General features: G+C 48.1%; 1 protein-coding gene across 1 annotated transcript in view; it reads right to left on the reverse strand.

Annotated features, from left to right (window-relative positions):
- The window catches only part of LOC119444235 (hemicentin-2-like), a 133,096-nt gene that overhangs the window by 76,915 nt on the left and 38,307 nt on the right, over positions 1 to 17,874 (reverse strand). The window contains exons 6-7 of the mRNA XM_037708665.2: positions 10,352 to 10,621; positions 8,358 to 8,618 (exon numbers count right to left, since the gene is read on the reverse strand). Coding sequence (XP_037564593.2) covers positions 8,358 to 8,618; positions 10,352 to 10,621 — 531 coding nt within the window. The remainder of the gene's footprint in view (positions 1 to 8,357; positions 8,619 to 10,351; positions 10,622 to 17,874) is intronic.

A 17,874-nucleotide genomic window follows, 5' to 3' on the forward strand; every position in this document is an offset into this window, starting at 1 on the left:
AGACAGCGCTGATAAGGATGCCCCACTGCATCGTCCGTCTTCTTCACTACAAGATACTTATTTTGCAGCAGCAAACCATTGATTACGAAAAGAACATGATTAGATTCGCGCCTGACGATGCCAATGTGAGTATGGGCAATCGAAACTCGCTTTCGTCTCTTCTGAAGAATGACAACGCCGAGTTATTTATTGTCATGTGCGTCCGTTCGATTTATTTGCCTCTTACACTCACCAGAGACATCGAGAACTCGGTCTGAGATGTGTACAACTATTTCTTGTACAAGCAAGTCGCAGCTTACAAGCACGTGCTGCAGCTCCTCGATGTACAAGCCCACGAGATCTTGCATCCTGTTACGAACGGCCAGCGGGAGCAGCGACAATCAACGCTCCTTTCCTGCGACGAATCGCTTCGTGAAGTTGAAAATAAGTCCCACGGGAAAGACCAGCGGCGACAGCATGGCGATACACGTTTCAACGAATACGTGGTTGCAGGATGTCAACCAGCCGCCGACAACGACGCTCTGAGACAAAGGAATACCTGGGAAAGAGCGTTCGACGCTGTTTCGTTGCGGTCGCTGCGGGCCGCCAAGGCCGTTCGACAGACGAACCTGCTAATTGCCGGGCCATCCCCAGAACCAAGACGCGCCAGATTGGGTCAAGCATGACACACCTCCCGTCTACGAGCATCCCCCCCGTTCTCTGTGACAGTGAGCCGTGTGCGCCCGAGGCTACTTTTCCAAGTGTGTTCAGGGAACAAAGGCTCAGGAGTGTTTATGCGCACCCTCGTCCTCAAAGCGGAGCCTACGGCGAGTTTGGACGCTCTGGTTGGAGGAAGGTGTAACCGTAGGTTTCCCTGGGATCTAGAGAGGACACGGTGCTCTTAAGCGGACCTTTGCGGCTCATCTGGTGTGCTCTCCAATCTGCTCTGACAATTAGATAGTGCTCTCCTATCTGCTCTAACATGAAGCTTAGTGCTCTCTCATCTGCTCTAACGTGTAGCTCATGCTACGAGAACTATGTTCTGCGCTCCGTGGTCCGGCCAGTACGATGATCATTTGTTCTGTAAATAAGCTTGCCTTTCAAATATAAATAATTCCCCCCACTCCCTACTCTCCACCTCGTATTCATCATGAAAGAAACAACCCTCGTCAAGTCTGCTCGGACGACCACGTGGGCCCGCTTAACCTCTGTGTGACGCCCCGGTAGCGTAGGCCAGCAACCCGTTACGAGGTGCACCGGCGGCGTAGGCTAGAGAGCGACCCTCAGTTTGACGTCGGACTCCGAGACCACGACTCCCTAATCCTCCAATCCTTGCCAGACGCGTTGGCTGTCCCTTGATGCTGTTGTTGAAATGCTTATGGAGCCGTAGTCTGCTATTGTGGCCATCTTTGAAGGCCATGGTCGTGCGGACAGGCTCTTAGCCGTGGAATCTATCCTCAGCAAGCTGAAGGACTCGGCAACCAAGTTGTACCTGTAGTTCCTCCATTATGTTCTCTCACTGTTCACAACACTGAACAAGGCAATGCAGGCGGAAGGAGCGAGAATCCACATACTGTATGACCGCATTCTCAATTTTCAAAGCAACTGCTGAAGCATATTTACAACCTCGATACCTGTGTGTCACGTCGCTCGATCGATTGTGCTACAAAGACACAGGTAACTTTGTCCCTTTCGAGGAAATCTACCTTAGTGGCATGGTAACGTCAGAGTTATCTAATCCGCTTGACCTAGACCCTACAGCTGTGCGCAACTTATGACTGAAATGCTTGGAATTTTATAGTGAAGGCGCAAGACAAGTCATCAAAAGATTTTCTCTAGACAAATTACAGATGAAGCGGTTGGAGGCAATCGATCTCTGCTCTGTGGTAGAGAGACGTGTTACTTCAATTGGTCCTCTTGCGCCTCGGTCCCTTTATTGGTGACGGTAGAGAACATCAACCAGCTCGACATCGAATGGAGACATCTTCTCAACAAGGATCTAGGATCCATACAGGCGAGCAATATTTCATTCCGCAAGCGTTTGATTTTGGTTATTTGGGCATTCTTGCGTGGTCGCATAAACCATAAAGAAACCCCACTCGGTTTCCCTTTGTGCATCTGGTTGATGAAGGCTTAGTTTAACATACAGTACGTTTGCTGTGTTCGCGCTAACTTTATTCCTGCTTAGGTCGTAATAATAACGTTTTAGCCCACCTGCCCTGACGTGCGCGATCGAAAAAAAGCAGATTTGTTGACGAACAAGGTGGTGCTCGATCGGTCTAATTCTTTGCTGTGTCTCAAGGCCCGTAGGGAGCTCGTAACAATTCTCTGTCGTCCGGAATTAAAGCACATGTACGAGCGCTGACACTAGTGTTTTTTTTTTTCTGAAATCTTCCTAGCCGAATATACTGCTTTACAAATAGGGTGTCGCAGCTAACTTTAGCCAAGCCGTTCAACTAAAAAAAAACACGGTCCAAGACGTAATTTTAATACCTGTGATATGTTCGGTTGTCAGACGTCTGCAGTTACCTTACTGCCTGCTTAGCAGCTAGTATGGGCAAATGCCCTTACAAATGTTCACCTGCGCCACAGCGTTTCCTCGGCGTCTACTTGGAGTTTGCTCGCTACCGTCATCACGTGCTAGAGCGGGGTAGTAAATTAATGATGCAGTGTGTAAATTCCTCGCTGGCGTAATCTATTTGTCCTCGCCCATACCTCCTCCCCCGTACTTCTCTTCCTCCCTTTTCCTTCTCCTCTATCCTCCACCGCCGAGGCGCGGCGTATCCATAGAGGAAGAAATTCAACAAGAGGGGACACTCGGCAAAAACAGGCAACAGGAAACACGTCACCACACGTCACCATACGTCACGCTATAGTATTTATGCCGAACATTAGCTGTCGCGAGCATCGAAAAAAAAAAGAAAGTGAAATTAAGTTAACAGACATTGATTTATTTTTTAAACTCTTTGCCGCGAAAACTAAAAGTTGTCGCAGTTTCACCTGAAAGGTGAAGCATCAATTGCGATAGCAAATTTGTAGAGAGATATACGGAGTAATGATATTAGCTTTATCAGCTGTATAAACTTGGACATGCAGCAGCACCGGCAACGCGCCGAACTGTTGTCGACGCCGTCGGCATTTTGCCCGCGTTCGCTCAAAATGCGTGCGGCGTTGGTGACTGTTGCCGGAGCCTCTGATATAAATAGGCACTTGGTGCCGCAGCTAAACGTCGCCTCCCTTCCCTCCCCCTTCCCCCCCTCCCCCACGGCCTCTCGCGCATCGGAAGAAGGCGCGTTTGCTCTACATATATGGTGATTGTAAAGGAGGAAAGAGACGCCTACTTCTGCAGCCCTTAAGGAAGCACGGCGCAGAACGCGCGTTTGTTCTCCGCCGTGCGTTCACTCCCCGTGAAAGAGCGCGTCCCTCGCGCCCTTTCACTCGCACATACAGCGTTCGGCGGCGCGCGGCCACGATTTCATCTCCATTGACGTCATACGGAACCTCACGGCGACGGCGACGGCGACGGCGACGGCGACGCCGACGGCAGAAATCTGCTTTTGAGTGTCCATATAATTGCTATCGCAATAAAACGTTTTGCGTGTAAATGAACCTAAACTTTGCGACTTATTTTTCTTGCCTTACCTAGCGACAGGCTAATGACGCGTCAAATACATACGTCATCCGCCAGACACTCTCCCGAAGCGAGCCAGGGCGGCTGCGCCCGCGTTTGAGCGCTCGCCCGCGGCGACCCGTCCCTCTCCTTTTTTTAAATCTATCCTGGTTTCTTGGGCTCCCGGCATATTCTTGCGTTCCTTCTGCACTGGGACAAGACACCACTGCACTACGGCAAGGTGAGAAATTTTGTTTCACAGTCTACGATGCAATTAGGCTTACGGTACGCGACCGAGACTTACGACGCAGTTAGCGAAAAACAGCTCGGCCGTCCTGGCGTAGTTAGTTTGAGTTAATGAATCGTGCTGGGACATGTATCCGATGCTTCCTAGGGGATTATTGTAACTTATTTTGGTTCTGTTGAGGCACACTGGCCGCGCAGCGCGCTGTGACGCCGTTAGCGATAAGCAGCGCGGCCGTGGTGACAGTTATTGTTTGGCGTGTAATGAATATTAGAGGCACAAGTTTCTGACGTTTTTTGTGACCCCGCAACAACATATACCTTTTATCGGTACTCACGCCTGTCAAAAACGCGATGGGCGATTGTCAAGAGTGATAACATGGGAGTGTGTTGCTGGCGCCGGCAGAACGCGCGAAAGATAACGCCGAGGAACATATCAGAAATTTGTGATTCAAAAATTCCGTCTTCTAAAGGACTGGAAGCAGGGCCGGTATTTTGTAGCGATGCCTTTCCTGTAATAATGCATTTTCGCGCTTATCGCGCTTTGTCAGTGGTCGGAGCGACGGTCCGCTCGCGTTATCAACGGGATCAGCCGGCCGTGAGCGGTGGAAGATAAGACTAGAGTGGAATAAGTCATAAGGCATCGCTACAAAATGGTGGCCCAGGCTTTGCACCCACGCCTTTGTCTCGACTGCGAGTAGAAGGCATTCATCGAACGTCTAGCATGATCCGGCTGGGAGCCTCTGTTGCGTTCGTCTCTGTGTATGTAGCGTACCGTCGCGTCGCCCGAGGCCAAGTTTTGGAAATGCGATGTCGCCCCTGTATTTGTGCTGCTAAAGTGCAGGAAATAATGCCCGGCATGGGGGAATGCTTGGAATTCGGATGTTTTCATATTTTATGGTATTGTTTGGGATGAGTCGGGTATTTTCTACGCCATGTATGTAAAAGCGAATTGCTTTTGTTTGTAATGCGCCTATTCACCGCTTTCGCACGTTTCGCCTCTACACGCTGTATTCCTATATCTAAATACCAAATGGCACATGCTTGTAAATGTAACATGTTTGTAATTTACTTTCTTTTTTCAGCTGATGCCGTCCGATGGAGCTTCATACGGGAACTACTGCTTACCTGGGGTCACAACGTTGGATGAACGCACAAAAAGCGCGGAACGAGCTTTTTTATAGAGCAAAATAAATATTTCCTCATTTCACAAGGAGTCTTGTGTCTACTTTGTGAAATTGCACGTGGCACAGATTCGATGGGACTTGACAAGATCGTTCGCACTCATTTTTACCAAATAATCAATCGATTGCGCACGAAGACCGTGCGCGGTCGGGCAAAAAAAAAAAAGCAGCTGGCATGCTAACTAGCGTTCAAAATGCGCGCGCCAAAACCGAAAACGAAAGTGATTGATGCCGACCGTTTGGGGCGTTGCCGTCAATTCGGCCGCTGGGCCCTATGGGAGCGTCCGCTCTTGTTGAATTCCTTTCTCTATAGCGTATCCAAGGCCGACGCCGAGGCGCGCGATAGGCGGGGACACGCGCGGCTTTCATTCGCGTTCCAGAACTATTGGCAGGCGGGGTCACGCGCGACACACTCATTCATCGCGTCGCAAGGACCATCAGCCGCCGGCGTCGCAACTGCGCTCGCTCGGTTGCCACGGTACCGCGTGACATAGGCTAGGGTTTAACGGCTGCTTCGCCGGCGCTTGGTCGTTCAGTTTCGCGGCGCGCCGGCAGGGCTGTCTGTGCATTCGCTTCAGCGCAAGCGGCTGGCTGAATCCAATCATCCAGTACGGATATCGCTAGACGGCAGGCTGTGAAATCTCGATTAAAGGCAAACCTGGCTGCTAAAATACCGGAGCAAAGGGAGGCCAGAATAGCACGTGATAGAGAAGCCTACCAAGCGCGGAAGAGTGCATTAATGAAACACTGTGTGCATACTTTTTGCAAAATTAAGCCAAACAAACCTTTCGCTCGTGATAACTAGGTTTATAAGAGTTAAACCACGGCCAATTTTTTTCTATTCCAGTGCGGCCATAGCCAGGCTCAGCGCGCTACTACGCCCACCTGCTGGGCTCGTTAGTGTTACATAATACATAGTGCCAATGCGCGTTGACGCACATATATATTAGGGGCTCTGTTGCATGGTTGTTTACGCACTAAGGAGATATAACAGCTGCTAAACGTCACTGCGTGTTTTTCCAAATTTTTTAATTAAAATTTTTCCCCAGCAATATAGAAACAGGCTCTAGGATTGTGGAATGTGAGCTTTTAACGTCCCCAAGCGACTCAGACTATGAGTGACGCCGTATTGTAGGGCTCCGGATTACATTATACCGCCCGGGTTTCTGGGCATTCACGGCATTCAAGAAGATCATGAAGATATCTTTGATGTCCTTGACGTCAGCATCTGTGGCGTAAGCACAAAACCAGGAAAAGGATGGACTGTGTGTGGCATGGTCTCTGGTAACGAGATAAAACTGAAAGTCGATACTGGTTCCCAAGCCAACTTGATTCCGCTTAGTACATTTCAACGCATCTCGTTGGTGAACGCGTTGCGCAAGAGCGCAGCAGTGCTCACTGCCTACAGCGGCTCCGAGATCAAGCATCTCGGTGTCGCCACGAAAGCACTAGAGATGAACGGTACAAGAAGAGATACTGCCCTTTGTTATCGTCAAGAAAAGGCGCGAAGCTATCATTGGCTTGAGCACATGTATGCAGTTCGGCACTGTCCCAGCAAACATCGACTCAGTCAGGCGAAGTGGAAAAGCAGGGCCAGAAATAGAATTCGCACATCTGTTTAATAGTACTTTATAATACTGTATTGATGACTTGAGTGTAATACAATTAAAGAATCGGGCTTGCTAAAGCCGCTGCGGGCTTGAACGGCAGTGCCTGGCAGACAGCGGCAGAGCCATCAGTAACACGTTATTAGCTTATAGACAACAGTGAAAAATAAAGAAAAAAAAAACATGACAGGCTTCCGATCACGCAATAATGTGTCTAAAAGCCTTTCTCAGACCACATTTCGTCTTCACGTCTTGTATGCTTTGGGGAAGTAAATTAAGCATCGCGGGGACTTAATAGCTACGAAGTCTTCTACCGTATCTCGTCTTACAGTGGGGTGTAACATTAGGATTCTTTGGTCTCAGGCAACGAACAGGCACATAAGGAATTTTATACTGCCTTATCCAAAAAAGCTTTAAGACTACAGTTTCTAGCAGCAAAGAATTGAAATTAGGTGAAGACAAAGTTTTGAACACATCAGATTTGGGAGAGATATCATATGCAACATTTTTCGGAATACCACGAAGGAAGGAATCGAGCCGGTTTACCGAATGTTGAGCGCCATGACCCTATGTAGATATCCCATCCACAACGCAGCCCGTTCGTAGAACGGGCTGCGTACAAGAAAGTACAAGGCGTTCTGCGACCAGATGCTGTAACAGTCGTACAACCTGCTCGGAAAAATACCGCAGGATAGACGAAGATGACAACAGCAACGCTGAAAATAGTGGCCTACCAAACGAAAGACAAAAGGCTTCCAGAACAAGACTTAAGTACACCCGGTTTCACTGGTCATCCACAAGCAAACAGACAGGTCTTCTCCAAACTGGAGGCGTCGAAAGCAGAGCCCCGCAGGTCGACCCGTCCGCGCAACAAGCCACAACGTCTCGAATACGAAGCGAACTTTCGTCGTCTCCTAGCTTCTCTTTCGTACCTTGTGGTCATAAAGTTTTTCCTTCCTTTTTTTTTCTCGTTAAGGGAATGGAGATGTATCGCACTTTAATACCAAGGAAGCAGTCTAGCTGATAACAAACGCATCCTTCTTTTCCCCTAACCACTTCGGCACATATGGCACCCTCTCGGACAAAGCTATAAAAGATCGAGAACCTAATAACTAGACAAGCCAGTTGATGCCCCACCACTGTGTGTGTCGTCTTGCTCAGACAACTACAATACAGTCGTGGCGTCTACGTAAACATCCAAAATGAAATTTGAACGGCACGCCACGGTGACATTTCGAAGCCGGAGCGTTGTGGCCACGCCCGACTCCGCCGTAGCCTTCGCAGTGCAATGCATTGAAGAAGCAAGGGGGAGCACAGCGCATGCCGTGTTTGATTGCCAATAACTCCGCTTCTGCTGAACGCTTTGAAGTACTTTTTGCGGTAAAGTATTTCTTAACTAGCCTATTTTCACTTCAAATGCCTTTCTCCACTTCGATAAAAAGTGGTTCAAGGCACCTTTAAGGAAGCGCGAAACAGGAGACCCGCTGCAGCACACGCCTCATGCATAACTCGTTTCCACAGCGGCAATACGTTGTGTCGCTGTATCGATTCAATGCTAAACGCATTACGGTCGACAGACATCATAAGATGGGTTCTACCGAATTTTCGAGTAATCCAACTCTTGCCGCTAAATTGAGAAAAGTAGACTTTTCAAAGATTAATTTAACACTCCAAATTGATTGAGCGTTCCTCTTTATGGCCATGTCACAACACTGTAGTTGCACCGACACTTACGCATTACGTAGACTCGTACGGTGTAGCTGTCCGTGCCGCCGGGACTGACGGCGTCGCAAGTGTAGTCGCCGGCGTCAGCCTCAGCAGCGCCGGTGATAAGCAGCGAGCCATCCGGCTGTAGTCCGTTCGCGACCGGCAGGCCGCCTTTAGACCAGCGCACCTGCGGCCGAGGCGTGCCGGAAGCCCCGCAAGAGAGCGCCCTGTTCGAACCTTTGACTACGGTGACAACGGGGCCCTCGCGAACGGTGATCTTCGGAGGATCTGCAAGGACGAACTTACACTTGCGCTCACCAACGACCCGATGCAATACGCACCGATCCAGTGGGACTGTATGCACCCAAGGCCCGAATGTAAACTAAATAATCTGTCAAACTAAACTCTCTTTAAAATGCTTGTTTTCTCACAGGTGCTGTGAAATGAGTGTCAACTCTGCTCAGCTTAATAGAAAGAAAGACATAAGTTTAATGAGAAGAAAGGTAGACACTTTGGTCTAAGGCTCAGTCCTCTAGTCAGCTGCTCTGCGCTGGGGCAAAGGGAAGAGAGAAAGAAAGCGGAACAATAGTGGTGACGATGGCGACAGGGAAAAGAATTGATGGGAAGAGGAAGGTTGGATAAGCAAAAAAAAAAAACAATATTAAACGAAACGAACCGTGATTATTGGGTGTTTTAGGATTTCGTACGGCAAGAAAAATAAAACATTCATTAGCCGAAGAAATCGAAATGAAATGAATGTAGCGACAAACAACAGAAACAGTATTTTGAACGATATTGGCTGCACAGCTGCGCTCTTAGGTACTTGATGTATTAGTTTAAACAGACAAACAAACAAACAAATCTCCTTAATGTTTTCTAAGACAGGGAGGTGCTGCAAAAGAGTGGCGGCAAAAAGTATGACGGCCCCAGTTCTGCACGTGTATGTCACCTTCCTCCATATTTTACGTCAAATTTCGCCAACAGTCGGTCTGATATTCAGCTAAGGCCTCATTAACGCAGCTGTCGTATTTCCTGTCCTCTCATAGGAAGGAGAAAGCGGGAGGGGAGGCGTCAGAGGAAGCTGCCTGATGTCATGCTCCCTAATGGTCATTTTTTCCCTTCCCTGATGCTACCATATCAATAACTATGCATCTACGCCAGCGTAAAAATTGTCATCAAAAGGAATTTTAACAGCGGAGCTGTTTCGGGCCGAGGTTGAACCGTCCCGAGCGTTGATCAGCGCCAGCCGCAGGTGGTGGGATAGTGGCGCGAGAGGAGGTTCAGAGAGAGAGAAAAAAAAGAAAAGCAGAAAACGAAATAAACTTTCGCGGCGAGGCGGGATTCGAACCCCAGTACCCGCGGTCCGAAGGCCAGCGTCATAACCACTGCGCTATATACGTACTTATTTTTTTCTCTATTACATGGTAGCACAATCTTCAGCCACAAGAAACAACAAAGCGCTGCAGAAATTTACGGTGACTGAAAACACAATAAAAAGTCAGGCAAGCATGTGCAAGAGTCCAGTGCGCTTACGCTTCCAGAACATGCATTTATGGAAACCATATGGTTGCATTGTACCGATGATTATAACACAACTTGCTGTGGGCGAGATAAAGAGAGAATGAGAGCGAGAGAGAGAGAGAGAGAGAGAGAGAAAGAGAGAGAGACAGAGAGAAAAAAAGGAGAAAGAAAGAGAGAAAAACACTTTCTCCGTGAAGCGGTATTTGAACCCAGGTACTACTGGTTCGAAGACGAGCGTCATACCCACTACGCTAGATACCCATGCATGCAGAGCTCTGTTGTTTCATCAAATTTCACAAGCGCGGAACTGGCTTAATTTTGCTTAGTGCCGCGGCAAGCGACATTTTCAATGAAAGCCTCAAAGTATCCGTGAGCCTACGGAGAGGGAACGAATCGTTTAATTGGCTCTCGTGGAACTCGGGCTCACAGGTGAAGTAAGTGTGCACGAACTGGGTCTATAAGATGATTTGTGAAAACACGAACCGCGCGCATTTCCTTACCCACGTACTGAAGTGTTGGTTTTTTCACGTCGCTGCCCGCCGCACTGGATGCCATGCAAGTTAGTTCGTGCAGTTCATCTCCTGCCCTGGCATTGTGAAGAGTCATTGTGGAGCCGTTTATGTGCACACGATCTCTCAAGGCAGGCGCCACGTTCCACTGCACAGACGCTTTTGGATTCCCCTTCACGTCGCAGGTGAGCCGCACATTATCACCTGTTCGGAAGTGCACTTCCGCTGGATATAGTCGCACTGGTGGAGCCATTGAAGATGCTGCAAATTCCAGTATGACAGAGTCACTAAGTAATTAATACCAACACGTATATATTGAGGCGTTCAGCCTTTAGATAAAATTGTTACTTCCCTCTGAAGGCCGTAATTACAATTTCTCGACTATACGTACGATATTGCAATGTGAAATGTTCATCATACCATCTTTGAAACTGATAAAGGAGGATGAGCTGTTATTTACAGGAAAGGTAGAGAGGTCGGCTTGAGCTATAGCGCTTGTTGTTATTTATTCCACAAAAGTACTGATCATTGAGCTGCGTGATTATTCAATATATGTACTGTGTGACTTCAATACCTATCAGCTTTACGCGCTATCTTTGCCTATATTTCTGCAGAATTTATTTCAGTATTTTATACTTACTCAGCCAGATAAGCTGTTTCGCCTGTGGGTATACTTTGGTCGCATACGTACCTCTTTCAGATTGACTAATGCTTGCAGAATATATATATATATATATATATATATATATATATATATATAATGGGCGCTATTACATGTTACCGTTGAGTGCGGGAGTTTTGCGACCTTGAGGAGGACTTGTAGAACTGAAGGTTTATTTACATTATGTACAGGCGTTTGCATAAAGCAAATAACATTAATACAGTCATCGTTACGGCCAGCAGCAAATCGGACGCTGCGGCCCGCGGCAAGAAGAACGTTTCTCTTCTCGATCTGCCTCTCGCTCATAACTCCTTCAGTCTGTCGGGGTCACGTCATTTGCAGCCAATCGCCGAGTCCGTTTAGGTGTACAGGGATCACTTGTCTGTACAGAAGCTGAACATTCTGAGAAAGCCTTTCGTGCCGTTACCACAACTTGACCAACAAAAGTGCCCATACCGTAAGGGCGGAATTGTGTCCTCTGATCCGTTAGCGCGCCATGTAACGGTTGCGGGTGGCTAACTCTCTGCGCACATGATGTTCATCCGCACCTCAAATATTACTACTCATTGCATTCCAAGCACCCATCTACTTAATCTCGTTTTCGAACAGCACAGGAGGTTCACCGGCTTGCAATATCCTAGGATGGCGAACGCCATCAACAGGCTTGCTCGTGGCGTCGATAAAGCGGAGAGAGAGCCACATAAATTACGGAAGTATAGCTCCGTTGCTACCTCTCTGCTACGTCCCTGCTATTGCACAGTGTGAAAAATATTGCGGAAATTTATTTCTGACGTCATTCTTTGGGATTGGTTTCGTTCAGCCGAACAACAAATCCGTATGGAATAGGTGGACAGTCATCAAATGACCAGAAGTTTCGATGATTATTCGCAGACTTCTACATGAACTCCTTCACGAGCGAAAACGATAAGGGGATCCGAGGGGCTTGACTTTTTGTTAGTCACAGATATATCAAGTGACAGAATATCAGAGAGAGAGAAAAAAGGTAAAGGAAAGGCAGGGAGGTTAAGCAAATATTATCTCCGGTTGGCTACGCTGTACCGGGCGAGAGGTAAAGGGATGCGACAGGTGAGAGAGAGAAAAATAAGCACGAAAAAAAAGGAGCATTAAGGAAAGAAAAGAAAATCACACACACACACACAAAACAAAACTGTTTCTGTTGGCACTGTCACGCAGTCTGCGAAGGCGTTCTAGTGTTGCATAGTGTCAACGTCCCATCATACGTCACACAGTGTAGAGTCACAATTTGTGACTGAGTCCGGTCTCTTTTAAGTAACGCAGCAGTGCCTTCAGGGCGGATCGCGCTGTTGTCCGTGTAGGCCAGTTTCCAAGGATGTTGTTTTCCGTTATTCGGCGTTTGTCCAGTTGATCTATCGTGGTTGAGAGGGCTGCTCTGTGAGGGTTGAAATGAGGGCACTCACAAAGAAGGTGCGCTATTGTTTCGTTGCACCCGCAGAAGTCACAAAGTGGTCTATTGGCCATTTCGATAAGAAAGGAGTACGCATTTGAAAATGCTACTCCAAGCCATAGACGGACTAGAAGTGTGCCGTCAGGTCGTGGAAGGTCGGACGGAATACGGAGCTGTAAATTAGGGTGTAGGGTATGAAGGCATGTACTTGTGAAATCGGAATTAGATTGAATGAATGTTAGGTGACGCGCAAGCGCGGAAAGTTTTTTCGATGCGTCGGATCTCAAAAGAGGAATGGCAACGCAGTTGACGCCGTCATGGGCAGATCGGGCCGCTGCGTCCGCTCGATCATTGCCATCTCTGCCACAGTGACTAGGCAACCACTGATATATTATATCACGTCTTTCGTCAGCTATGCGATGGTGTACTTGTCTGATCTCTGCGACGAGCTGCTCATGCGATCCATAGCGCAGTACTGAGAGTAAACTCTGGAGGGCTGCCTTTTGGAGTCACAGAACATTGACCATGAATGAGGTGGTTCCTTCAGAATGACATGAAGAGCCGCACGGAGGGCTACCAGTTCAGCAGCTGTCGTTTTTGAGACATGTGACGTCTTTAGCTGTATCTTGACGGATCTTGCTGGAATCACCACTGCGGCAGCTGAACTTGTAGGTGTGACTGAGCCATCGACGTAAACATTTACGCGGCCACTGTGAACCTCATGTAAAAATCCTAATGTGGCCTGTTTCAGGGCAAATGATGGCATGTGAGCTTTCTTCATGATTCCTGAGATGGTGAGGCGTATTTCAGGTTTGTGCAGGCACCAGAATGGTGAGGATGGTTTTGCTGCAGGCATGTAGTTCGATGACAATGAGGTAGGATTGACAGCAATTATACGACTAAAAGTTGTGTGTGGCCTTTCTGTAGGTAAAGATGCAAGATGGTGGGAAGGTAGTTTGGCAGCGTGCCGAATATGCGCCCTGAGAGCGTCGGTGGCTAAGTACGTTGATACTGGGTGATCTCGCGCTATGACAATCGCTGCCGCCGTAGACGCACACTTCGGAAGACCGAGAAACGTCCTTAGGGCTTGAGCTTGTAGTCCCTGGAGTACACGCAGGTTTGTTTTCCAGGTGTTGCCTAGCCCAGGGAGGCTGTATCTTGCGAAACCGAGGAACAAGGCATTATAAAGCTGCAGCATTAACCACACCGATGTGCCCCATAACTTTCGGCCGAGAAACTTGAGGAGGTGTGCTATGGTCATAAACCTGTTCTTTAGGTATGAAACGTGCGGGCTGCTTGATAGGTCACGGTCGATAATTACCCCTAAAAAGCGGCGTTTCCGTGCGTTTGCAATTGCCTGCCCATTTACACTTACAGAGCAAGGCCTCATTGCCTTCCGAGTGAATGCAACAAGGCAGCATTTCTCTGAAGACAGCTCTAAGTTCTGTTTTCGTAAGTACAGTGACGTTAACGTAGCTGCATTTCGTATCCTTGCTCGTACCTGCAGTCGTGTTGCAGCAGACGCCCAGATGCAGATGTCGTCAGCACAGATTGAAACTCCAACGGTGTTGGGCAAGCATCTGACCAGGCCAACGAGCACTAAGTTGAATAGTGTCGGGCTCAACACCCCACCTTGTGGTACTCCACGGAATGTTTGGTGGAGAGTCGTGGCGCCATCCATGGTCATCACGAAGAAATGTCTGTCGGTCAAATAGCTGCATGTCCACTGAAAAGTGCGGCCACTAATTTCGGCTTCAATCAGAGCTTCTATAATGGCATAATGTGCTGCATTATCGTAGGTGCCTTTTATGTCAAGTAACAATGCCGCGGTGAGTCGTTTTCGATGTTGAATAAATGTGGCGAAATCTATGACATTATCTATGGATGAGGGCCCGGCTACGCCGGAAGCCAGCAAAAGCATCTGGGTGCACATTGTAATTCTCCAGGTACCTTTCCAGGCGCGTCAAAACCATTCTTTCCATTATTTTTCTGATGCAACTGGCCAGAGCGATGGGGTGGGTAGGATGACAATTCTAACGGTGATTTACGAGGTTTGAGAAGTGGTACCAAGCGGCTGGATTTCCATTCATGTGGAACCATACCGTTGCTCCAAGACTCGTTGTAATGGTTTAGCAGCATGAGTTGCGCTTTGTGGCCCAGATTGCCGAGCGCCGCATAGGTAACGCCGTCCGGCCCAGGTGACGAAGAGCGCCTGCAAGTCGCCAGGACTGCTTAGCTGCTCCATCGAAATCATGACATCCATACGGGAGTCCCGAGACGCAGGAGTGACACATGGTGTAAGTACGCGTTGGGGCTACAAGCCAGCAAGTCTTCAGCAAAATTCTTCAGCAATCTCAATCTCTCTGCAACCTTGGTACAAAGCGAGAGATTTGAAAGGACCATGCCGTTGCGGTGAAACACGAAGTCCACGCACGGTTCGCCATATCTGAGATAAGCGCTGACGTGGATCCAACGACTCACAGAATCGTTTTCATTTTTGAGATTGGAGCGCATCGATGCGCCACTGAATCTTCTTTTGCATTCGCCTCGCCTCTCTGAGATCATGGATGGATTTAGTTCTGTATCTTCTTTCAGCCCGCCGGCGAATCGCTCGTAATCGCTGCAATTCGGCTTCAAATTCTTCATATTTCGGGAAAGGCTGAAAACTGCACGTAGTCTCTTTCATGGCTTTTTGAATTTCGTGTTCCAGACTAGAATGGTTCCCTACCTGACATACTTCCTCTATGTGTGACCGAAACGCTGACCAGTCAATTCGTTGGAGAGTTGTGGAGGAGTATTTAAATAGTCCCTTGATCTTCAGATACGTTGGAATATGGTTGCTGCCATGTGATTCGATGTCTGAGAACCATTGTACTTTTCTTTCAAGACGCCGAGAGATCAGGGTCAAATCTAGACAGCTGCTGTATGTAATCCCTCGTAAATATGTTGGACTACCATCGTTGAGGCAATCAAGGTCGTGCTGTGTTGCAAAAGATGCAAGTCTCTTTCCCCTAGAGTCCATCTTCAAACTCCCCCAAAGCGGATGGTGAGCGTTAAAATCTCCGGTGAGGATCGTAGGGTCGGGTGTTGTTGATAACACGTCGTGCAGTCGTTTAGAGTCGAAGCGACTTGAAGGAGCAATGTAGGCAGCGATGAGAGTGAACGTAAGCTCCTTCGTCTTTACGATTAAACAAACGTACTGGTTGGTGTCGTGAGGTGGGATTGGGTGCAAGACGTATGTCAGTTCACATCTAATATATACAATGACCTTGCTCACATCACCACAGGTAGAGGACATGAATGCTACATATCCAGAGATGCGGATGACATTTTGAATGTTCGGTTCACAAATTACGAGGATGGGAAAACGGTTTTCGAAGACAAAGTGTCTAAAATCTGAAATTCCTGATTTGAGGGCCCGGGTATTCCACTGCAAGAGAGATGCTTTTTTGGCTTGCTTGTGCAAGGGCAGCGAGGGGTGGGCCATGCTGCTATACGAAGCTTTCAAGCACTGCAGTCAACGTGTCCAGTACTTGCAGTGCGCTACGAGCAGCCAGAGTGTCCATGCTTGTCAATAGTAGACGCATGACATTCGTGAGCGACTTCAGCATAGCAATCACTTGCGAATGCTTGTCTGGCATGTGGTCAACTGCAGCGACGTTGGACTGCAAGTGGCGAGTCATGTGCTGTGGCTCTGGTGTTTGGCATGTCTTCGGCAGCGCTGGCCACTCCTCACTTGATGAGGTATCAACAGCATGGCTGCTTTTTCCGCTGACATTCGCGCTCTTATTGAAGACAGATGGAGCAGGAGGCGGCGTTGCAGGACGAGGCATCTCCCTTGAACCTGAAGAGGATTTTGTGGACTTTATTTTCCGGGTGGGATGTCGCCTCATTGCAGCAGAAGCATGTCTATGTGATGATCCGTCTCTGGCCGTCTGTCTGACGAAATTAAACGGTATGCCCACTATGTTCCGAACAACACGACTCTGACACCTGCCGTGCAACGGAGCTCAAGTGCACAAATTGTCAAGACTCGCACGCTGCACCCTCAAAAGATTGACCCCGCCTAAAGAAAGAGCAGAAAAAAAATCTTGACAGATTATGAAGTGACAAGGAAGCATAAGGAGAGTCTATTGTTATGTTTAATTGAAATGTCGAAATAATCAGGTAGAAAGAAACAAAAGTGGACGAACAAAAATGATCTGAAGCAGATGGAGACCGAATCCAGACCTGTGTGCGGTGCTTCACCAATTAAGCCACCATGGCGCCATCTGTCCAACTACTTTCTTGGACATTTGTGTGCAACATTATTCCCGGGAATAATAGCCAGCGCTACTGACGGCCAAGGCGGCGGACGTGGAGCATCCTTTTACCCGCAGACGTCACCAAGTACGTGGTCATAGGAGCAGGCAACTGGCCAATAAATCCTCGTATAGTCCCCCATGGCATCGATATTGCCAACTTCGAGGCCCTCGCTATGCGATGAGCGAGAAGAATGAGGGGGATCCGAAGGGTCCTACTTTGTGACTCTCCATATATTTATAACTCATCCATCGCATTACCGCCACTCAGTGTTCACGTGATCAGTTGGCGCAACCAAATTGTTCAGTCCAATAACCTGAAACTGTGCCCACCTCTCACAGGTGCTCATGCTGCACCTGAGCGACTGCGATGCTTCGTTAGTGCGGTAGTGATCACTTCATTAATGCGTTAGTATTTGTCCCATCATTAAACGAGTCTGAAATTCCAAGTGTCTATGCGTTTAAGCTGCGCGCGAGGATTTGGCTTCGCGAAGAGGGAACACAAGAATGATTTGCGACATGAGCGTCACGTGAAAACAGCCAGATAATTTCAGGACAGCCTCTACGAATAGAGCAGCGTGGTGAAGAGTTGTAGCGGTCATGTTCCTCTGTAGGTCACACCACTCTGTTGCTCTAATAACCCTTGCAAGGAGACATATTGTGCAATTCTAACAGGATTGAACCACTCACATCATCGATTATCCAGCCTGCGGGATCACATTAAACCGCATTAAAACGCTGCCATATAATTCGTAGAAGCAGAGAAAATATGAAATGAATAAAAATGGCGAGGTATAACACCGTTCCTCCCCAATAAAACTTCAGCCACAATTTTTTCTTCTCAAATGTTTTTCTAACACAGAACTGTTTTATGCCGGAGTCCGTGATGAACTTCCGTTATGGATGTAACAGATGTCAGGTTCGGCGCCCGCGAGTAAATATGTTTTGTTGACATAGGGAGCCTACATGCAAAAAATAGTACTTGCATGTAAACTCCCTATATGTTGACAGGTATTGCGCCGCCATCCAGCAGCGGTGAAGCGAAGAACTACATAGTGACACTAACGAGTGCCAACAGGGAGCGCTTCGGTAGCCACAGCGCAGCGGAGGCTCCAGCGTGGTATAC

Source organism: Dermacentor silvarum, chromosome 1 (assembly GCF_013339745.2).
Source record: "Dermacentor silvarum isolate Dsil-2018 chromosome 1, BIME_Dsil_1.4, whole genome shotgun sequence".
Taxonomy (NCBI): Eukaryota; Metazoa; Arthropoda; class Arachnida; order Ixodida; family Ixodidae; genus Dermacentor; species Dermacentor silvarum.